The sequence below is a fragment of the Octopus bimaculoides genome, chromosome 3, assembly GCF_046866305.1.
Source record: "Octopus bimaculoides isolate indiv1 chromosome 3, ASM4686630v1, whole genome shotgun sequence".
Classification (NCBI taxonomy): Eukaryota; Metazoa; Mollusca; class Cephalopoda; order Octopoda; family Octopodidae; genus Octopus; species Octopus bimaculoides.
The window spans coordinates 79,246,082-79,270,699 of record NC_142930.1 but is presented as its reverse complement, the minus strand read 5'-3'; the positions used below and the strand labels follow the sequence as shown (position 1 = coordinate 79,270,699).

Here is a 24,618-nt window from a genome sequence, read left to right as displayed (position 1 = left end):
TTTCCCACGTTATCTATTAAAATCTTATATACTCTTGCAATCATTCTAAGGTCTGGAAGATATAAGAGTATGCTCTGCTCGTCTGGAGTTGTCACAGTACTTACCAAAGATAAACTCACTTTCTGTTGCATGCCCCCAACCCACTTATTCAATTCTTGATCAAACTGAGAATTTCAGAGTTGTTTTCCTGAATCATTATTAATGCTAATGAATTTTCTACTCCTTGCCGATACAATTCTGATTAAAAGAAATGTTTTGACTCACTGTGCTTTAGTCTCTTAATATATAGTTTTCAAACTAAAGCATTTGACCCGGTGACAAAAATAAAAAATAAAAATTAGTCTAATAGGTGTAAAACAACTTGCTGGGAACGAATATGAAGAAAAAAATGCGCGCTCGCGAACGGGTGAGTGGGGAGAGGACTCGGAACATCCATATCGTCGGTCTATGGCCTCTAAACTATAGTGTTTGACCCGAGCTCAAGAACAAAAAATAATTAGTGTAATAGGTGTAAAACAACTTGCTGTGAATATATATATATATATATGTATAAATTAAAAGAGTAAGGATATTAATTAATATCAATTTAATACCGTGGAATTAGCACATTGAAAGAATCAGGAGATTCAGAAAAATTATCTGAGATCTCAAAGGATTATTGTATATGTATATATAAAGGAGACCACTAGGTGGACGGCTAGTGTGCTAGAAGAATGTGATCTTCTAGCACATTAGCCGTCCACCTAGTGGTCTTCTTTATACATACATACATACACACACACACACACACACACATATATATATATATATATATATATATATATATATATATATACATATATATATATATATATATATATATACATATATATATATGTATGTGTGTGTGTGTGTATATATATATGTATATATGTATGTATGTATGTATGTATGTATGTATGTAGGTATATATATATATATATATATATATATATATATATATATATATATATATATATATATATATATATATATATATATATATAGGCGCAGGAGTGGCTGTGTGGTAAGTAGCTTGCTTATCAGCCACATGGTTCCGGGTTCAGTCCCACTGCGCAGTACCTTGGGCAAGTGTCTTCTACTATAGCCTCGGGCCGATCAAAGCCTTGTGAGTGAATTTGGTAGACGGAAACTGAAAGAAGCCTGTCGTATATGTATATGTCTGTGTTTGTCCCCCCAACATCGCTTGGCAACCGATGGTGGTGTGTTTACGTCCCCGTAACTTAGCGATTCGGCAAAAAACACCGATAGAATAAGTACTAGACTTACAAAGAATAAGTGCTGGGGTAGATTTGCTCAACTAAAGGCGGTGCTCCAGCATGGCCGCAGTCAAATGACTGAAACAAGTAAAAGAGAAAGAGAAAGATATATATATATATATATATTATATGTATTTATTTTCTCTAAGTTAATAATTAACTCGGACAGAATAAATTGGTTAATAGATATCAGGGTAGCAAAGATCACAAAATGACAAAATGACTGTGGTGTAACTCCTGTTTATGAGGTAGAAACTCCTTGTTATTTTGGGTACTTGAGTGTAAAACGCATATGTTAAATGAATTCATTTAACATATGCGTTTTACTCCATTTACTAAATTTATATATATATATATATATGTTATATGTGTGTGTTCTTGATATTCTTTCAGAGCAAGTTGTTTTACATCTATTACACTGTTTTTCTTTTGTTTCTTGGCTCCGGTGAGGCGTATCGGAACATTCACGATGTGAATGTTCCGAGTCCTCTCCCCACCCCGCCTTTCGCGAGAGCGCATTTTTTTTTTTTTTATATTCGTTCAGAGCAAGTCGTTTTACATCTATTACACTATTTTTCTTTTGTTTCTTGGCTCCGGTGAGGCGTCTCGGAACATTCACGATGTTCCGAGTCCTCCCCTCTCCGTTCGCGAGCTCTCTCCCTCCCGTTCGCGAGTGCGCATTTTTCTTCATATTCGTTCCCAACAAGTTGTTTTACACCTATTAGACTAATTCTTTTTTTTATTTTTGTCCAAACGCTTTAGTTTGACCAACATCAGAATCAAGTGAATTAACCATAAATAACCATCCTTTCCCAATATTTACAAAAAAAAGAGACCGATTACCATATAATCATATATTTTCCTTCTATATTTGCAAAACTTATTCAATTTAAACACAAGCTCTCTATATATTTATCGTGATTATAATATATTGTATGATTCTTGTATCATAAATGAAATGTCAACAAGCCGAAATCGAATTTGACATGTTGCAAGTTTAGACTCTTCCCTATTTCACACTTATACAACTTGAATTTTAAGTTTACCGCCGAGTGAAGAGTTCGAAGCGGGAGTAAACAAATCTGGCAAGTGCACTGGTACTTAGCATGCTGGGAATGTAACCGTATATACCAAATGGACCAATGAAAAGGCTCTAGTCGAAGGGGATTGTCAATAACGGTGACGATGATGTTGACAATGAGAGGGGAGAAGAGCTTTAGAGATAGGCTTTTAACGGCTAAGAGTGGCAGTTAATTGGAGAAGGGGAGGTAAAAAGTAAAACAGAGTTGGTAACGATTATAAAGAGAGGGGGACAAAGAAAATAAAAAAATTATTCCAGTGTGTCGTTTGAGTAAAGTAGGAGTCGAAAGTGTAAGAGGTCGGAGAGAAGTAATCTGTTTTGTGGGGAGAAGTGTGAGGAGAGCTTGAGACATCGTAAGGCCGAAGGCCTGGTCTCAACTATTTTGTTCATTTTTTTAAGGGAGTTTCCAAATTTTAAACTATGAAAGGTTTGTAATCATTAGATACACAATTTTACTTATATTTTCCACCTCATTTCTGTTACATTTTCAACATTTTGTTTTCCCCAAACATGTTTTGTGTTTTTGAATGTTTCTTTTACCCTCTCTTACCAATTTAAATAGTTTGGTTGAAAAAATCTATCAATTTCCTTTTGGTTTGATGAATTGAACAGAGTGGCCAATATTTTAAAACATTTATTGCAAAGTAGTGTTATATAGTCGATTCTAAAATTTTACGCAATTCATTAATGCAAATATTTGTATAGATACGACGTATATTTAAATTCTGTTTAAAAACAAAATATACTTGATTTTAAAATTAAGATCTAATTTATAAATATGTATTTAAAGCAGATACTTGATTAAGTTAAATGAGTATGCTTATATTTATTTGTATCCACACCACTTTATTTGGAGTTATAACGATTAAAAAAAAAAAAAGACTAGATGTTTCGTATTAAAAAAACTTAGTATTTCATTTTGCAGAATACTAATTTCTCACATGGACTGTCTAAATTCATTAAAATAGAAATACTGAATAGGAATTTATTCTACGTCTTTAATATTAAGAATAGTTTAGTACGCTGGGCGAAATGCTTAGCGGCATTTCATCCCTCCTCACGTTCTGAGTTCAAATTCCGCTGAGGTCGACTTTGCATTTCAGCCTTTCGGAGTTGATAAAATAAGTACCAGTTGAGCACTGGGGTCGATGTAATCAACTTACATTCTCTCCCTCCCCGAAATTGCTGCCTTTGTACCAAAATTTGAGATCAATATTTAAAATGATTTTAAAGCGGCGAGCCAGCAGAATCGTTTGCACGCTGTATTCCTTCCGACTTGAGTACCAGTCGAGCACTTGGGTCGATACAATTTTCTGGCCTTTTTCGTGAATCTCTTTTTATGGGGGCTGACCTTTTTCGTGAACCTATTTTCATAGGGGCTTTGTTTTCAATTAGAATATTGAATAAAATCTCATTTTATTTGATTCCTAAGTCTTAAAATTTCTCGGTGTTTGTGTCTGTTGTCTGGATAATGTTGATGCTATACAAACACTCCCACCTCCCCAACACTGCAACCGATGTTCACAAGAAAATAATTTACTTATCTCTTTGTATATTAAACCTCGAATAGTTGCTCAAAAGCAACTATTTATTTTCATTCATACTTCGGAAGTATTTTCTTTCTATTTCAACATTAACTTAAACATTGGTTTGTTGTATTTTTGTTTATAAACTGAATATTCGGACACACACGCATGGAATTGCTAGTAGAATTCACTCTGAGAGAATGAATGGAAGTGCTTGAATTAAATTGAAAGTTGAGGAGAAAGAAGCATCAAATTACTTTGTATTATTGTTTTTGTTTTGTCTTTTTCTTTTTGGCAACTTTCTATATTTTCATACTTTGCCTGGCTCTCTTCAAACCGTAACTGTTCTCAACTTTTAACGGACTTGTAACTCCCCCCCCCCCACCTCTTCCTCAACGACTTCGTCTTTTTTTTTTTTTTTTTAAAGCAGTCTTCCAACTTTCCCTCCTTTACTTGCCGCCACTTGTTTTTATCATTTTATTTTTAAGGACTTGGAGTTTTATTTATTTATTTAAAATTATTTTAATTCCTACATCTTACTCGTTTTTGGATCAGTTTGCATACAAACTTTACCTGACTACACGTGTTTTCTGGGGAGAACATGAAAGACAGAAATAATATTGCGAGCTAGTTTTATTTTAATCACAATTTTGGATATTTCATATATGTAAAGGTTTCCTTTTTTTATGCATAAAAAAGAATTTTTTTAAAATTGCCCAAGATAATTTCATGAAAAGCGTATCAGTGTTTTAGTATCCCCGTTGGATTTCGATCTGATTAATCTTCAAGATAATAGTTCGTAAATGGGAACATCATATATTTAGGTTCCTATGATGCCCGCCAGTCTCTCTTCTTGAGAGATGTTAGAAATGAAAGGATAATTTCCGATCAAGATATTCCTATTAGTTTCTCTTATATTTAACCCACACTTCTCTTTTTTTTTTTTTTTTTTTTTTTCTCTTCAAAGTTTGTCCGGATAAAATGTTTAATCTGCTATTCACGATGTGACTAGCAAGTGTTCAGTCATAAAATATATAGGTTTCCTTCCATGTTTTACTTTTTAAATAGAAATTCCAGTCTGGCAATTATCTAAATTATTTTTCTGTATTTATTTAATCTCCAAAGTTATGATTTAATTTCATTGGAAGTGATTCTCACCAAAAAGTTTTCGCGATGTTGTTCCTTTAAACTGAATAGTTTTATCTTAATTACACAATTACAATCTATCTTGTATTTGATTATATAATTGACATGTCTGTTTTTGTATGAAGAATGTTCCAAATTTGACATGACCATCGTTAATTAGAACTCTTGTCTAGACATGTCTTGTGATGTTAAGTTTCCTTGGCAATAACACAAGACAATTTATTGTTCAGCAGCTGGCCACTCGCCATGTACATTGTGTTGTATATAGATAGATACGTGCGTACTTATCTGTCTGTTGTACTACTGCAATTTTTTGAAAATCTGTTTTCATCTTATATTTTCATAACAAATCCTGGATGGCATGGATTTGTTTGTAACCTTTAGTGATGTTTTACTTTTTGTACTCCGTCCTAATTATGATTAGATTTCTATACAAAAAGCTGGCCCTTCCAGGTAATTTGATTTATTTTGTCTTTGGTATTTGCCATTTTGATGTAAACCTATTGAATTTAATGTAGCTTAGGACCACATCTGATTGTGATTGGAATTTATGGTATATATTTTGTTAGGAGGGGTGTCCCCCCCCCCCCTCCCTGTTTAGTGTCGTACGAGATATTTTGTTGAACACATTTTCCGAAAATACCAAAAACTAAAAAAGTTACAAGCAGTGAAATGGTGTGCTTAGATCAAAACTCTGCTTTTGGTCTTGTGTTAATAAGATTATATACTTTATTAGGTACTCAAATATTTTATTCTCCAAAACTACCGAGAAATTGTAGAAAATCAAGAGGTGCAAATGTTCCTGAATTGAGAATAGTTTTCTCACACTATAAGGGCACATCTTTCTTCATCTCTGTCAGCTGCTTGTTTGTGTGCTTGTCTCGGTTTACATTTGAACATTTATAACTGCCTCCAAGCAGTTGGTAGTTAGAAACTGTGAGAGGCGGGCATGTCAGTCACTGGATGTACTCTAGTGACTGGTTACGGAAGACTGCTGCTGAAGTGGAGATGAAGTCTGTGTCCATATTAGGACGATGGCCTAAATATGGATATGGTCATCTATTCTTTCAATAAATGATTAAGAATAAATTTGGATGCACTCTTGACGAAAGCTTTACTAATCTAAACCAACATAAAGAAGTGTGTGTATCTATGTATGCAAACACGCACACGCACCTTTCGCCCTCTTAACTTTTTTTGTTTTTATTAATTTAAATTTCGGTCATACTCTTTCCGTGCACTCATTTTTAAAACGAACTCATCCAACATCAGTTTTACTGACATTTTTAACCATTCCTTTTATTCGACGTTTTAGATACAGATTGCTATTATATACAGGCTCATTTTGGTATTCTGAATTTTGCAGTGATACGAAGTTTAAGCAGCCTTCAAAGGGGGTCAGAGAGTGCTTTTATACCCATCCACGTGACAGCAACAGGACCTCGGACCCGAAGCAGGGTCACTATTTGGAATCTCCCTGAAGAAATTCTTATATTACTGCTGAAAGAACTTCATATTAAAGAGTTATTAAATATGAGAGCTGTAAGTGACTTGTTTCCTCTCCTGCCCAATCTGATGCCGTTATTTAATTTTCATATTTAAATTCCTGCTAAACTTGATATTCTCCAAACTGTTTATCTACTCAATTATAGTTTAATGACTCTTCTGCTTGTCTGTTTTTCCTGTCTCATTTATTGGGGGTTAGCATTTTTATGTTGTCATCTGAGCAGCTATGGAATAGACAATTTGGTAGGCTTATTTCTGTATAAAAAATAACAATGACCATATGTCTTCTTGTTTTACTTTGGAAATTATCCATCCTGTGTGTATGTTTCCAACTATCTTCTCCACTATTCTTTGGAGGGCCTTTTGGAATAAGTCCTCAAGCACATTCTCCTATGGTTCACTCCCAAGCATGATATTGTCCAACCAGCTTGTCCTTGATCTACCCTAAGGTCTTCTGCATGTTGGCTTGGCTTGAGAAAAACCATCTTGTGATTCTCTCCTGTGACATTTTAATCACATGTCCATAGTACCGCAGCTGTGACTTTTCTCTGCAGAGGAATAGTGGTTCAACCTGAAGATCTCCGGGTTATGCGCCTTGTTGAAAGACATTACTCCAGAGATTTTTTGGAGGAGCCCCACTTCAGCCACTTATTTTTCACAATCATACTCTTTCGGTCATTGCCCAACATTCATGACCATAGGTGAGGATAGGCATGAAAACCAATATCTGAGGATTAGATGCTGCAATTCTATGAAATTACCCTGCACTTCTTACCTCCAATTCAACCTCCTGCTTCCCACCATTCATGAATGCGTCTTGTGATAAATACAGAGGTGTTGCAAGTGTTTCATAATGTCCCCAGGCAAAGTACAATTTTAATGGTCAAAAGTTTTCATGTGTGTTTAAATCTTACAAAGATTGATCTGGGTGGATTGAAAAGGTTGTCATGTCTATTGTAATTCTATGGTAACTCTTCATTTTCAACTATTAACAAATATCACCTATATTTTCAGGTTCATCCCTATTTCCAAAATCTCATTGATAACAGTTTGTCTATATGGTCTGTTGTTAACTTCCAAGATTCCTGGCCATCACCAAATAATATCAAGCATTTCGAGAAGTGAGTAGAAAAATTCAAGAATGCTATCAGTTTTTGTTTTTTTATGCACACTTTAAACTTTGAAGTTGTAATTTATATTTATATATACACTAAAGTTTTGTCCTTAACTTTAGAAAGCATAGATTAGTTTATAACGTGTGTGCATCTCTCTCTCTCTCTCCTCATACACACACACACACACACACACAGAGTGGTAACATAAATGACCTTTGTACAATTCTCTAGTAAATTAATTTGTATATGATTAAGAAAATCTTTTCTTTCTTTCAAATAAGTTTAAATGGTCTGTGATTCTAGAACAATTAGTATTAAATGTTGTATCTCTTTTTAAAGAAATTTATCTGAGTTTCCTTTTTAGAACTTCTATATACCATTTATAGAAACAACCTATAAAGAGACTGATAATTTATTTTTAAACAAGTTCTAGTTTGATTTTACTCATTGATAACATTGAAGAATTTAATATACTTACGGAACTTGAAGAAATTGAAACTTGGCAATCCATTTGCACAAGATCATTTTATTTTATTTTATTTTTTTGCTCATAATTGGTTTTTAAATATTAATGGATTAAGTGTGTGGGGAGGGGTAATTCTTATACACTCACAACTTTTCCAAGAGAAGATCAAGTATACATTACATGAGTGACTTGAACAAATTTTGTAGAAAAAGTTTTTGTTTTTGTTTTTTTTTTACATAGTGAAAGTAAAGCAGAATCTGTTAAAATCATAAAAGTGACACAAAATAGCAGAAAATATTTATATATGTACTCATTTGTTCATAGTTGGAGCTAATTTTCTGTTTTTACCTTTGAGAAAGGCATCTCACAATCTCGATTTCTTCTTTTATAAATTTGTAGCATGTCTAAGTAAGAATTCATCTTGTTACTAGTATATGATATTTTAGTGGCAGAAACTAAACATAGAATACAACACAGTGGTCTTTAGTTCTCTGTATTAAATTTAATTTCTGCTGGGTATAACTTTGCTTTACATTAAATATATAATTTGCAAACTTTGTGCCAATGCACAAAAAAAAAGTCATTGTTATTTTTGTCCTAAAAGATAAATCTTAGGCTTTCTCATATTTTTCAGTGCTGCCAGTCAGTGTAACGTTGAAGCTTTGGTGAAATTAGCTCTGGCGCATCTTTATAATGAAGGATGTATGTATCTGCTCCTAAGTTTATTTTATTTTATAAACTCTTACTTACTGCATTTAACATAACCCTTAGCTTAAGTCAATCAAATTTACATGTTTTATGCAGTTGATTGACTTATGTAATTTAAAACTACACTTAATTGCAATGATGAAACTTTATCAAACATTAAATCTTATTTAGTATATGGTTTGTAAAATTGTGGAAACTTTCTAATGAAATTTTATGTGAATCTTTGCAGTACCTGGTGATAAAGAAAATAAACAAATAACACATAATGGCTTTGTTGCTGCTGAGATGTTTTGTAAAGTGGAAAGGTTATGTTCAAGTTCTGATCCCTTCTGTTGGCTGTTCATTCGCCCTCCATGGTCTCTAAATGGTGCATGCTGCAAAGAATGTGTTTTTACCTACCTCAGGATCTATTTACGTAGGGTTAGTTTCTTTTTCCTTTTTCTTGAGCAATCAGTCTGATAAGACAGAACAGTACCTATTGCCTTTAACAGTTGTTTTTAGAGATGAAGTAAAAGGTTAACTCAGTTTAGTATAAACTGCAAAGTAGTCAGTGATAGGACTTCCACCTGTAAAAGCCATGCCAAACACAACCAGGATGGTCTATTTCTTTTGTTGGTATATGTGCCAAATGATGGAGGACAACAAGAGCTGTCCAATCAATGCAAGTATAGGAAAACTGATATAAAAAATGTTTGTGGCTAATAAAAGGGTTCAACTGGGCTGTTCAATATTTAGTAGACATTTGATGGAAGGAGTTGAAAAATAACAAGAAATGAAGGGGTATTTTTGAAAAGGTAAAATATTTTGTAATAGAAACTGGTTTTAGCTTTATTAGTTATAGGCCTCTACTCCAAACAGAAACATGAATGGCTTTTAACTTGTATTTTCATTTAAGGTAAGTTTGCATTGTTCAGAATATAATTTAGGAATATTTTTAGGATAGAATGTTGTGTAGCTAGCAGCAGATATTGAACTATAACTTGGTATTGCATATTGCTGCATCAACTACTTGGGTTGGCTAGGATGGGGAACAGTTAGCTAACTGAGTCCTGGTTCATCAACAACTGGAATTCACTAGGAGCTGTCTATATATATATATATATATATATATATATATATATATACGCAAAACCCAAGACAGCCTTATCTGTTGTTTCAGGTGGCTGATCCTAAAATACAGATCTGTGTTGTAAAGACTATAATGCTTCTGGGAGAAGAAGGAAGTCAACAGGAAACAATGTCATTGCTGGAAGAAGCTAAGGAACAAGGATCTGCTGCAGCTGCTTTCATGCTATGGGAGAAGAAATATATAAACAATGTAAGTCTTTTATGCTGTTGTAAACTTTTTGTTTGGTTCATAAGGGGGGTTTTTCTCGTTTAATTAACATGCTTTGCTAGCTGCAACATTGATTACTATTCCAAACACTTTCACTATCAAAATCAATTCATTACATCGGTCACCTCATCACAAGATTTTATTTTTATAATGAAGCATCTGCATTGAATATGAAATGGCATTTTATTATTCTCTGGTCAGCATAAAATTTGAAGCTCACTATTCATGAGATAGACTAATGTCCCATAAACTCACTGGGTTATTAAAGTGCCACTACAAACTTTATTAAGGAAAGATTATTCCTTATCCATAATGAAACTATGCTAACAAAACTTGTTTTTCTACTAGGTAGACAAGGACATTAAAAGTTAGGTGCCTTGTCCTGTTCATGACACTTCTCAGCTGGTAGGTGGACACATTACTAACTTAATCAATCACAACTCTGAAATAATTTTTAAACACTATTATTGTTGATAAAAATAAACTTCTGTCTGATGGAAGTCATGATATTAAAAAAAAAAAGCCAAAATATTGTTCTGTACTGTTTCAGAAACAGTAAGAACATGTAAAATGAAAGATAAAACCATTTAGCTGTAGATAGATTTCCCTAAATGATTAAAATGCTAGTCTGCTGCTTAAAAAATGTAAACACATATACATTAGTTTGATTTCAATTAATATTCAGAACCATTTAAATTAAACCTTAAAAACGTTTTGTTCTGTTTTGTAACGATAGCAAAATTTGGAGCCTTCTGAGGAACTAGAAAGCATCAGAGAACTACGTGATATTGCCAGTAGTGGGAATTTAAATGCTCAACTCACCCTTTGCCATTACTACGCTTCATCAAAGTTTGGTGGTCTTCATCAAACCCAAGCTGCTGCTTTCATACGGGATTTTGTGCACTCCTCAAAATCTTCCTCAATTCAAAAGATATTCCGATGCAATCATGAACTTACACCAAATATGAGGTAATTTCAGGCTCCTAACCTCTTTCTGCATGTCAAAAGGCAGTTTTTATATTTACTTTTTTTTTTTTTCATATTGGCTCACTGTTACTCTAGCAGTCATGCACTTTTGGGTAGCTGCCATATCTTCATTAAATTGTGCTTCTACCTAATCAATGACTGCTTATCTATCACTAACAAGCTGCAGTGATTCCAGCTATTTATTAGTTTTAGTTTTGTTCATCTACAGTCTTTCCAGATTTTAAACATCCCTAACAGATCTTTGATTCTGCTATAAGATCCAGATCATCTGCAAATGGGCTCCACCCATGGACAGACAATTTCTGCTGTTAGGGTTTCTTGAACTTTGATGAAGATGAGAAGGCTCAGGATAGAGCCTTGATGAACTTCAAATTGCTCACCATATGGTCAATCCTGACCTTGTAGTTCCCTCATACATGAACTTGAAAGCTCTCATGAGCCACCCTGTCAGATACTTTATTTAAATCTACAAAGGTGAGATATTATTTATTCAACACAAATGTTTCCCTTTGTGGATGTTTCATTAAGGATGTTACTTGTTGCAACAATAAATGTTTTTTAATCATTACTTCAAATATTCACTTCCAGGTACATCTTGGTTGATTGGCTTGTGGAAGTTGCTGAAATGAAAGAATTGTCTAGTCAAACTTTGCATGCCTCCATTGCTTTGATGGATCGATATTTAAAAATCCATCCAACTTCCAGAGGGGTCTTGCAGCTTCTTGGTGTGGTGTCAATGTTAGTTTGTTCAAGGTGAGTCTTCTCCACTTGCCAGTATTTTGAGTAGTACATGCCATTTACTGTTAGTATACAGAAATATGATAAACTGTGAACTAGGTAGGTACAGGTGGTAAGACATTTGCTTCCCAACCACATGGTTCTATACCACTGCATGGCACCTAGGCCAAGTATCTTACTATAGCTCAGACAATGAGTGGATTTGGTAGACGGAAACTGAAAGAAACCCATCACGTGTGTATGTCTGTGCTTGTCCCCCACCACCACTTGACAACCAATGTTGGTGTGTTTATGTCCTTCTGACTTAGCAGTTTGGTAAAAGAGACTGATAGAATAAGTACTGGGGTTGATTTGTTCAACTAAAATTCTGCATGGTGGTACGCCAACATGGTTGTAGTTTAATGACTGAAACACCTGAAGACAGCTCTGGAACCTAACACATGCATTTTTCAATGTCTCTGGGAAGATCTTTTTTTTTTTTTGGCACACACACACTCAAGAAACTTTCTACTCTTAGTTTCGCCTCCTTATACAGAAATGATGCAGAGATTCGTTTTATATGTAGCAAATTTATCTCCTATTAAGATTTTTAGGGGATGAGAAACAAATGAAGTAGAATGTTGTAGCTCATTTGAAACATGTCAATTTATGTTTCAGTGACTGATAGAAACAACTTCTAACTTGAGTACAACACAGTCCACAGTTGATATCTAGTTTATTATTAACCTGAGAAAAATGAAAGACAAAGTTAACTTGAGTATGGTTATATAACACATGGTATTCTGTCCACTACTCTACTAATTTTGCCAGCAAGCTAAGACATTTCTTATTGATGTACTTGTATATATTTTTAAAACTCTTTACACATTTTCTTTTTTCCTTCTTTAGATATTTAGGTAAAGATATAATTACAATTCGTGAAGCAGCTTGGTTAACTGACAACACATACAAATATGAAGATGTTGTGAAAATGATGGGGGAAATCGTAGCCACTTTAAAAGGGAGCATCAGGGTAAGTAAAATATCTTTGTTTTTGTTTTTTGTTTCCTCCAAGGGTAAGTAATATCCTTATTCTGATATTTACCAAAAGCAAAGCTAAAGTTTATTTTATGGTTGTCACAACTTTATGGCTGAATGGCTATGGCAGTGACAAACAGCTTCTGGTCTTGTAAGTTATAACTTGAAAGTTTCATGCAAGTGCTACCAATTGAAGGCTCCGCATACTGGATGGTAGCAAGTTTATGGAGTCATCAGGGGAAAAAGCACACTGTTTCGAGGTCTACCTCCCAATGGCATCATTGTGCACTTGCTAGATCAACTGGTTGTCAGGTTTCGCTCAGTATTCTCCTAGCCATTGCTTATCATCTAAGCTTTTGTAAATTTAACTTTTTTTCAGTGTATGACTGTTTTCAAATTAAGATCTATTTCTTCTTTCAGAGACCAACAAGTCTTGACTTTGCAACAATATTTTGTTTGTTAGATGAAATGGATTCAGTCAGTCATAGTTTGGTCAATTACATCTGTGAACTCTGTTTACTTCATTCAGAGTTGGGTCAATACTCAGCTGCAGAGATGGCAGCAAGTGCTTTCATTTTGTCTCGCATCATATTAAAGTCTGGTATGTCACCTCTTGCTTCTACTTATCTTAGTATATTGTTCTTTTGGTATTCTAGTTGTATGCATCCTTTACTTTTTCTTATAAGTGACCTATGTAAGACTTGTAACTGCTTCTCTGCTAACAATTCTCATTTTTGATTTTTCTGATAAAAATAAGATAGCTTCTACATAGTCACTTGAAATAGCAGCTACATCTCTAATATTATCCTATTGTTTTAAATAAACAGAAGGGTACATTTGATATGCTACTGTATGGAGGACCATATGACATGGTAGTGACTTGAAATTGGTCTGCTGGACCAAAGTCAACCTCGGGCTAATCAACAACAATTTTGATTTCACCAAAATTCTCCATGATAAAGAAGCCGGTTTTACATTTAAAAGTCACTTATATGTGACTCTTGCCGACACTTATAATTGATTGGTGTAGATTGAAAAAGATTTAGGGCAATGGGAGAGTGGCCAATTTATAATTACTTGTAACACTTTATAGGTAAAACGGGGTTTTTGTACCCTGGGTTAAATATTTTTAAGGTAACAGCTGGATGTATAAGGATACAGGTTTAAAGAATATTGTGTGTGTGTATAACGTTTGTAGAGATGGTCTTGTTTGTGTCTAGCAGATTTTGAATTACTCTTTTGAAAGCTATTTGTATCCTGAAGTACATTTCTTATGCAGATCTCCTATGGCCAGAAAAAATGGTACTGTTTACTGGAGTTTGTCTTCGGGATCTTAGTGCTTGTGTTATACACATACATAGAAAGTGGTATGTATTTTCTGTCTGTTCCTTTTATGATAGACCTTACAAACAACAGGAACTTTTAACTGTTTGGGTTTAATAGCTTAAAGCACTAGTGGACATATAGCTTCCCTGAAAGTTACCATTTGAATATAAATACTTAATTTGTAGACATTGATATTTCTGTTAGCATTCTATTCAGCCATAGTGTTAATGCTTGTTGGGCAAACTAGATCAAACAATTATGTGCTGTCTTAAGGGACCATGTCTAGTCTAACACCTTGAATTTTCCACTAGTGTGTTGCTTTAAATTATGGTTTGTTGACAGTAAAAATAGGCTAATTCAGAGTGTAAGCAATGTTTTGAGTTATTGGGCCCGGGATATGTTGGATATAAATTGTCTATAGAAATTATTTGCTTTTATTTATATTAAACATATTCCAATTTATTTTTCTCTATTCAGCTTTTTTGAGGGTGTTGTTATTGATCATCGGGATGTTGTCTTGCAAGCTGTCAAACTACGATATAGTAATGAAAATTTTGATAAAGTTAGTGATAGAACGGTAAGTTGGCAGGTTTTCTGTTAAGCTTTAAATGTTTGTACTGTAAATTATTTAATATATGCTATTGGCCAGCATTCCTACCAGAAAGACTTTTTGTTTCTGTATTTCACTGATGAGAGTTTAAGCCTTTTGTTACCAAATTTCTGTTGAAATACATTGCCTTTGAAAATAATGAAGAATTCAGTAAAATAACTTTGTCATTGTTAAGATGGTGTTTGGAACATAAATTAATATAAAATTTTGATGTAAAGCTATTGATAACTTTGGATAACTTCAAACTGGAAGTTTGTAATCACAGAACCGGGGATTGTCTCGGGCAGGCAGGCATTGTATCAATAAGGTTAAAATCTTAAATATATATTTTAGCAAGGTTTTTGGACTCTAATATAGAGTGAATTCTGATAGTGAATGAATACATTGTCTAATATTGGCTATAGTTTGCAAATGTTAAAGGTTTTGAATTTTTTGTTTATTGGAATAATTGAAGGAATAGGGTACAATTCCAAATCTAACACTTATCAGCACTTATAATTTTTAATAGTGTTTAAGCAAATTTTTCTCTGACACTAGGGAATTGTATACCCAGAGTCTAAACTATTGAGATATTTTTGATGTGTATCACATTAAAAGCTGTATCAGCATGCTTGTGTATTTGCATTGCATGGAGTATTTTGCTTTAAAGAAACATGGAATTTGAGTATATTTAATGCTTTGTGTGTAGTTAAATTTACCCTATGCATTTGTGGCAGATTGAAAAGTATACAATTTACATTATTTATGAGTACAAATTCTTCATCTTAGACTTTCACACATTTTTAACTAAAATGGTATACAGCACAATCAACTTGTAAAAGAAATAATTTTCAGCTCTGTCTCATCTCAAACCATTTCACTTCACAATCTTACGAACCCTACCACCCACTCACTCAGCCCAGTCTTATGTACCTTGAGGATATGTCCCGACATGTCACCATATCTCTGCCCCCCATCCAACTGAGGTATCCTTATCTCTATTCTTTTAACTTCTCATCAACTAGTGCAAAGCCACTTCCCTCAATACTGCTCCCCCTTCCCAGCTGAGGGTCTTTGTCCTACAAAGTTACTTGGTGACACTGCCAGTGCTGGTGGCATGCAAAAAGCATCCAGTACACTCTGTGTGTGTATGGTTGTCTGGTAAGAAGTTTACTTCCAAGTCATATGCTCTTGGTCCAATCCCACTGCATTTTGGGCAAGTGTTTCCTACTATAACTCTGGACCAACCGAAGCCTTATGAGTGAATTTGGTAGAAGGAAACTGAAAGTTTATCATATACATATGTGTTATGTGCATTACTGTCCTTGCTTTGGTGTCATGTAATAGTTATAAAAGGGAATGTCACCAAGCAAGCTAGCACTCTCCTTCATTTTGGTCATGGAGAATATTTCCTTACTTGGAAATAGGCATGGGTTGGCAACAAGAACAGCATTCAGTTGTAGAAAATCCACTTCAACAAATTTCATCCAACCATACAAGCATGGAAAAGTAGGCATTAAACAATGCTGATGATTTGAGTTAGGATGTTATTACTAGGTGTTATGACATGGTTGGGGGTAGAAACCTGTCTGGTCAAGGAGAATATTACCTTACTTGAAAATAGGTGAGGGTTGGCAACTGGAACAGTATTCAGCTGTAGAAAATCTACCTTAATTTCATCCAACCATACAAGCATGGAAAAGTTGGCATTAACCCTTTTGATGCCAACCTGGCTGCAGCTGGCCAAAAAAGTTTTTGGTTCAAACGACCAATCCAGCCAAGAAAACCCATTGTTATATAAATGTGAATTTCAGCACAAATCTTGTTAGTACATTCGTGAAAACACATAATTTCACTTTGTAAATAATCGAGTTATAGTATCCGACATTGTTTGACGTGATATCTGAACTCTGTGAATTTTGGGGGGGGGGGGGGGGGGGGGTTCAACTTTTAAAATGGATAGGAGTTTCTTGCTATCAAGCAGTGATTCTGAATTTGAGGGCTTTTAAATAGAAGATATGAAGAAATCGAGCAAGGTATGAGTGAACTACAAAAGCACGTCGTGTATGAAAACGAACCTGATATTTCTGTATCTGAAACTGAAAGCAGCGATTCTGAAGAAACCGAAAGCGGTGACAGCAAGGATGATTTTACACCTGAATGTAGTAAGAAATTAAAAAATATTTTTATCAACAATTTTTCTGAGGAGATTGGATCTACTCATAGTCTTTCTCAGGAAGCAAAACGATTAGACTTTTTTTTGTATTTTTTCCAGTAGGTTTGTTTGAAGCCATCACTGTAGAAACAGAGCGTTACGCTGATACAAATTACTGGAACAATAAGGAATCTTTTGGTGATCAGTACATTTTCAGTATTATGTCAAGGACATGACTTGTGAAATTGAACCATCATCGATTGCATTCAAAATGCATATAAAACACTCTACAACCCTGATAGATACCTATCCGTCGATGAGGGCATGGTGGGGTATAAAGGAAGGGTATACTTCCAACAATATATGCCAGGAAGGCCCACCAAATTGGGGATCAAAGTTTGGAAAATTTGTGGAGCAAATACTGGGCACTGCTGTGGGGTTAGTTTTTATACTGGGAAAAAGAGACAATGTTAGTCAGCATGGCCTGGGGTATGATGTCTGGAATTTATCACTTCCATACCATAAACAAAGAGGGTGAAATAATCCAACAGCAGAAAGGAAATCTGCTCGCAGCCGCATACAGAGATAAGAAGCAGATAAATTTTCTATCTACCGGTGCACAACCATGTGTAGATGAAAATGGCACCCCATTTATGAGCCTTGATTATAACAGATACATGGGCAGTGTAGATCAGTGAAACTAAATGATAAGTTATCTGGTTGGTAGACTGGGTTATAAATGGTGGTGATACCTGGTTTGATACAGAGTAAACATGAGCATTGTATATGTATTTATATTACCATATTTTAACATGTATAAGGAACCTTTTTTTTTTTTTTTTTTTTTTTGTCAAAAGTTAGGTTCAGAAAGTATGGGAGTTTCTTATACATGGATAGTATTAGAATCCCTTACAAAACCTTTTCCAAATTTTAAGCCCCAAAAATGAGGTGGTTCCTTATACACATTAAAATACAGTATATACCAAATCAGGAGGGGCTCAAAAGCAGTGTGACCATCTGTAGTTCTGAGCAGATGTAGCAATGCAGTTGGAGGCAGGTTATTCCTCCAAAACAATAACTGTAGGAAGGAAAAGCAAAACTTGCCTGAGAGATATCCCTCAGAGTTCAGTCGATCTCCATAAATTAGACAAAATCGAGGGTCGCAAAAAGCAGTGACATGAATGTCTACATCAACAAAGAAAAATTCCCAGTAGACAGCCTGTTGAAACTTCTTTCCAATGTGCATTCTGCAAAGTTGTATGTAGAGTGGGATGTTTTACAAGTTTCCATGAGAGAAATATTGCATGAATATTGTATATATGTATGATTAGATTGTATATTTTTCAAATTTACTTCGTTTTTACTTTTTATTTGCCTGTAAGGTGAGTGACAAGTTTTGATTTAATTTCTATTGCAAATCTTTATTATATATGTCCTTGTGTATTCATTTTTTGTTTTCTTTAAAAACAAGTTCCAGTATTTCATTTTATTTTACTTTTACCTGTTATGTGCATTAGATTAAACTGATAATCTAGTATTATGCACAATACTTCTATATTAAAATTTTGTTGCATATCCAATTGAATATTGGCTAATGACTCATTTTCTATGGTGATGTTTCAACAAAATTTAATTTAATATTTTGCTGAATTTGCCTGCAATTAGTCACTTTGAGACTAAAGTTATGCAATAGAATTAAGAACCCTTTCTTCAACTATGTTCCAAAAATCACGTTAATATGTTAAGTTACAGTTGTTTAACCCTTTCGTTACTATATTTCTGACCAAAATACACCCCTCATGAGTTTCAATTAAATTCTAAAATAATCATGAATTTAGACTAGTCTCATTAAACACCTGTAACTTTTATTTATCAACATATTAATGTGATATTTGGAACATAATTAAAGAAAGGGTTCTTAATCAATTCTATTGCATAATTTTTGTCTCTGGGGTACTGCTAGTGTCTCTCACATGTAAATATTCGTTCAGTTTCACGAATCGTACTCGTTCATAATACTGGAAATATATTCATCGCCAAAAGGTTCCTGATCACTCCAGTAATTTGTCATTCTGGGTAACTGTCTAATACCCATAATAATATTTATGGCAAAAAATGCCCGTATTTCATCTACAGTTGCAGGAAACCACAAGCTATCTTTTTTCTCCGGTTTGTTTACATTCTGCATAGCGGTTTGTTTCCGTAGTAATCATTTCAAACAAGCATGAAAAAGAAGTCTAAAGGTTTCGCTTCCTGAGAAAGACTATGGGTAGACCCTGTTTCCTCTGAAAAATTGTTAATAAAAATATTTTAAAAATCTTTTTCTGGTGTAAAATCATCCTCGCTGTCGCCGTCGCTGCTTTCAGTTTCGGATACAGAAATATCCGATTCATTATCGTTCACCACGTGCTTTTGTAGCTCATTCATTCTTTTCTTCAATATCTCCATATCTTCGGTTGAAAAACCTTCAAATTCGGAATCACTGCTTGATAGCATGAAACTCCTCTCCATCTTCAAAGTTGAAAAAAATTAACGCCGCAAAAAATGTGGGAAAAAATCTTCCAAAATTCACTGAGTTCAAATATCATGCCAAACAATGTCGGAGACAATAACTCAACTGTTTACAAAGTGAAATCAGGTGTTTTAACGAATTTATTAACGAGATTTGGGTTCAAATATACATTTAAATAACAATGGGTATGCTCGGCCAGCTACAGCCGGGTTAGTCTTATTAACAAAAAAATTTTTCGGCCGGGTTAGTAGCGATAGGGTTAATGAAACGTCTAAATTCATGATTATTTTAGAATTTAATTGAAACTAATAAGGGGTGTTTTTGGTTAGAAATATAGTAAGGAAGGGGATAAACAATGCTGATGATTTGAGTTAGGACGTTATTACTAGGTGCTGTTATTATATGGCTGGAGGTGAAGAAAAGGTAATGAAAGGGTAGCAGTGGACTAGGAAAATGTGAATCGTTCACTAATGTAGATGAAGAGTTTAGAATAGAGAGGTTACTTTGTAGCTGGATCTAAACCAGGTGAAGTCAATTATGTGATGGCTTTTCTATATACAATAATACAAAATGTAGGGCAAATTTATTTGGAAGTGGGTTTGAATGTTGTTAGTTTATATTGATTTGTGACCAAATCTTGTTTTTATTTTTATGTAACTTAAACTGTTTTATCTATTCTTAGATACCACACTATGGTGATGTTTGTTCTCGCCTTGGCATGGCTAGCCAACAGCAGATCAGTGATCCAAATCATCGGCGTAAATGTAAGAACACTAAGGATTTAATAATGTCACCATCTCGGAAAAAAGCTATCAAAAGGTACAGAAAATTATATTGAAGTCTTGAAAGCTAAGGGGCTTCAATGCAGAGCTTTGTTCTATTTTTAATGGGATTTGTTATATAAAAAAAAATATGCTTTAAAATTTCATGCATTTTTCCATTACTATTATTTTTCCAGTTATTTCTTGATACTCAATGGAATTGTACTAAACTGATTTTATCATTCTCCACCTATTGTTTAGAAACATTTTCTGATTTTTATGATAGTTGTTGTAAAGCTTACAGACTGTTGAGATATCCCAGACATGTCGGCTGGGCTACTAATAAAATAGTTTATTAATAGAATGTTGAGTTTGTTAAATGCTACTTCATGTTTGAAAGTCTGTTTTCCTATTTTTATAAGAGGCCCGAGAAAAAGTATTCAATATATAAAGTGATAAGTTAATTGTTTGAAGCTGATTTACTCTATCACTACTCTGAGTTTCTCACTTGCATGTGTTTGCAATGCAAATGCATCCAGGTGAGAAACTCATAGGGTTGTGAATCATCAGCTTGAAATGAATTTAAATTATTTTATCCCCACTAAAAACCAGTGGTGTATGGTGAAAGCTTGTGTGCTAAATGATGCAATAATTCTTCTATAGAATACCATTTTCATAAATATTGCTGCAATTATGAAATGCATAGTTTAATGGTAAATAGAAATGTGCAATACTTATATAGAAATTTGTGTTGAACTGTGTTAGCAACACACTCTGTACCTGTTGTAGTGATTGCATTGACTAAATTATTTGCCTCCATTGTTTGAATACATATTTCAGATCAATTAGTGAGAAAGATTTCTTTGGTGTTCCAACAACATCTAATGGTAACAACTCTACTCAAAACCAGCTATCTCCATCTTTGCTCAATGAATCAGTATTATCCGGTTATGAGGGGGACGAGGAAGATTTTGTGATAGACAATGATCGTGAGTATAGTTATTAGTTTATTTTTCGCTTCAGTTTACTTAACCAGAAATATCAGTCTATTCTTGCATTGCAGATGAGTGCTTAGTAGTAGGAAGACTATTCGGCCTTGAAAATAATTATGTCAACAAAACTCCTCCCATCCAAAATTTATGAAAAATAGATGCAAAATTTGTGCGTGCCATCTTGTGTATATCTTTTTAATCATAATTTTTTATTTTTTACATTTTTTTTTTTTTTCAGTGGAACATAGACCTATGGATGTCCCATCCACTTGTTCCTGTGATCCTGTTGACTGTGGTGTTGGTGGTATGACGGCTGCTCCGGTCCGTTATCAGGGTCGATCTTACATTGTCTTTACAAGATCAGCAACTTCTAATTCTACCACTGCTGCAAGTTCTCATGTGGATTCACTACCAAATGGAAGCTCAGACAACAGCAGTGCACGCCAGGGGTCACCTTGCAGTCAGCCAGATGGCTGTAATCTCTGCCATTTACTTGACATCCGATCTCAGGCAAGAACTGTTTATGATTCTGGGACTGAAGAGGACTCTGATGGTGAAGATGACAATGCCAAGTTAAATCCTGCTTTTATGCGGACAAGATCTCGTGTGCGACCACACTGTGTTGTTGGCAGTAGCTTCAAAAGAAAGTGTAAAACTCAGATTGGTAGTGCTTCAAAAACTTTTGTCATTCCATAGCTGACTGTTTTCAGGAATGTTTCATTGTTTATGATGGTGATGATCATGATTATTGTATGCATGTGTGTGTATATAGATAAATGTGTGTGTGAATATTTATCTAAAGCAGTTTTAGATAAATACACAGCTGGTGAATCTTGGCCTCATTAATAGGGGGATATTATTTTTTCTGTATTAAGTGGCAAAAAATAGCATTAGCTGAGTCTGTAAAATTGTGACTTATTTTTGTGCTTAGTATATTCGTGTTTGATGTTATCAACAATGGTTTATGTTGAAAGACTACATTATTAAAAAAAAGATGTGTAGGTCTTTGGTAATGACATTTTTCACTACAGCAAAGATGATATATAAAATATTAAACAATTATTGCTGATGGTAGCATACTGATACCAAAAGGTAATCTTTACATCTAACTTAATATGGATGACTTGTTAGAACACCGAATACTGCATTGTTAGCTTTGAGAGATTTTCTCATATAGAAGCTTGGTGCATAAAAGTACACCTAGAGATCGTAGCAAACGAAATTCGTCTGTCATGGGTGCTGGAATTCCCATATCACATTTTGATTTATTGGACCTCGTCAGTGGGATGCACTGGTCACTGCATGCCAGTCTAGTCTTTCTGCCATTATATATCTGCATCTTTTAATGTGTGTGCTTTTATACACAAAGCACCTATTTGAGAGGATTTCTCAAGGTTAGTAACATAGTATCCGGTGTTCTATCAAGGCATGCTTGTAAAGTTGGATTGAAAAATATTAATTTATCACTTATCTCCAAACTGATGAGCAGTCAAGTAAGAAGTGGGCTTTCAACAGATAATTTATACCTATTTGATTCTTTGTTATAACCATTTCGCCTAAAAACTCTACAGCTGTGTATTTAAAACTTGCATGAAGGGAAGTTTTACTTCAGTTTCTCTCTTCTCTCTCTAATATATATATTATGTATTTAGAGAGAGAGAATAATGTTCAGACATAATCACTCTCCTGCTCACACTTTCTGTCATTACATTATTGCTCAATATAAAGTGGGATGTTGTACTTGAAGTTGAAATTTGTTCCATGAAATCTTTGTTTAAACTATTTGTGGTTAGTGTCACAGAGCAAGAGATCAATAAACTGAGTCCATAAGCTGGTTTCTATTCTTTGCTGAGGTAAATTCACCTCAACTATACCTCTTGAGGAAGATATGAATGCCAAATTCTTTCATTACTTATCTCATAAATTTCATTGTCTTGCAGTGAGAGGTCAATTATAAACTTTCATTCTTTGAAACTTTGTCTATCTCAGAATTGCAATATTTTGTTATTCCAAAATTTGAAAATTTTGTTAAAGCAATCTATTAGAATGTTTCATAGTTTTAGGTTTAGTCTACTTCTCACTCTTATGTATGCAGTGGATGGATAAGCTCCACATTTCTTTATATTTTGGAATGTGTGTGGGCATGAGAGATTGAAGTTATATAGAAGTTTGTAAAAAATTTATTTTATTTATTACCTTCAGACTACATGCTAGCTGTGTGATGTTCTATCCATGCTGACTCCAGCAGAGTAATATTTAAACTAGTCTCTTCAGAACATTCAAATTGACATTTCTCACTCCAAAGTTATTTGTCCTTCGAGTTAAGTTGGTATTGCATTTCTACATTCTGTTGTTTTATTAGCATTCAAAAGTTGAGCCCATTCCTAACGTTACATAATTTATCACTTGATATAAAATACATGGAAGTTTTATTTTTCAAGTACACCTTTTGGTTTCTGTTGTAATAAAAGCTGTCAACTTCTGGTTAAAATTCTTTAAGTTGTCACAGGAAATTAAAAAAGAATTACAAAATGTGTTAAGTATTATTTGTGGGTGTTTCATCTGTATTCTTACAATTTAAACAACATTGCTACCTTCAAATTGTCATCATAATGGAAGTGTGATTTGAGGTGATTGTTTTATTTACTCATTACTTAAGCAATCATGTGTTTATATTTGTGTAAACAAGTCCAAATATTAAATTGTTGCCAATATACTTCCCGAGCATTTTAGTTACATTGTTATTAAATGTCATGTTACATGAATTCTCCCAACTCTTTAGTTTTCAGTACTTTTTCTTTTTTGCAGTTTTAACGTTTTGCTTTTGATTAATTTATTTCTTCCTCTTATAATCTTTGTTGCAAAATTGTCATTAGTACATACTTTGCAACGTTTAGTTTTTTTGTTGTTGTTTTTTTCCCTTAAACTATCATCAAATATTAAGTGTAATGGAACTAAGGGCATTCCATTGAATCTTACATATATAAATTAATATATATGCAAGATGTTCCCCATATTGTGGCTCCTTCATCATTTATTCCTCCTCTAATTCAATGCAAAAGATTTTTTTTTTTACTGAAAGAAAGAAATCCAAGTATATTTCTGTCTTATTTATAGAATCTGACAGCCTTCTTTTTTATTTTAATTTATTTTTTTATTCACGATCTCTTAACATTTGTAATATTTTAATTTTGAAGAAGAAAAAAGACATTAATAGAATTTTGAATAAATAATTTGCAACAAATAATTTTTATTTTAATAAAATTTAATTTAAATTTATTTAATAAAATGTTATTAAAGACAATTTTAAGTTTTAGAGAATGTTTAACTCCGTTATCTGCTGTTTAGTTGTTTCATTC

General features: G+C 33.8%; 1 protein-coding gene across 5 annotated transcripts; it reads left to right on the top strand.

Annotated features, from left to right (window-relative positions):
* The first annotated feature begins 2,701 nt into the window (after window positions 1-2,701).
* LOC106883185 (cyclin-F) lies at window positions 2,702-24,503 on the top strand. Of its 5 annotated transcripts, none has more exons than XM_014934104.3 (15): window positions 2,702-2,806; window positions 6,418-6,593; window positions 7,572-7,678; window positions 8,773-8,840; window positions 9,076-9,266; window positions 10,006-10,164; window positions 10,919-11,151; window positions 11,758-11,922; window positions 12,796-12,919; window positions 13,345-13,525; window positions 14,204-14,291; window positions 14,728-14,827; window positions 20,189-20,325; window positions 21,108-21,256; window positions 21,498-24,503. In XM_014934104.3, exons 1-15 carry the CDS (start codon window positions 2,800-2,802, stop codon window positions 21,953-21,955), a joined length of 2,343 nt encoding a protein of 780 aa, XP_014789590.1. In that variant the 5' UTR covers window positions 2,702-2,799; the 3' UTR covers window positions 21,956-24,503. The 5 variants fall into 5 exon arrangements, with proteins under 5 accessions (XP_014789590.1, XP_089205429.1, XP_052822254.1 ...); XM_089349303.1 differs by having other exon boundaries at window positions 8,754-8,840; XM_014934103.3 differs by lacking the exon at window positions 2,702-2,806 and adding an exon at window positions 4,364-5,504.
* Window positions 24,504-24,618: the final 115 nt, after the last annotated feature.

What these genes read in the sequence shown, in the direction of transcription:
- LOC106883185 (XM_014934103.3), top strand. Translation starts at nt 5,438, where the DNA reads ATGTTTTACTTTTTGTACTCCGTCCTAATTATGATTAGATTTCTATAC. An exon ending in AGAAGAAATATATAAACAAT is followed by an intron (nt 10,165 to 10,918) that starts GTAAGTCTTTTA and finishes TTGTAACGATAG; the next exon opens with CAAAATTTGGAGCCTTCTGA. An exon ending in TCAATGTTAGTTTGTTCAAG is followed by an intron (nt 11,923 to 12,795) that starts GTGAGTCTTCTC and finishes TTCCTTCTTTAG; the next exon opens with ATATTTAGGTAAAGATATAA.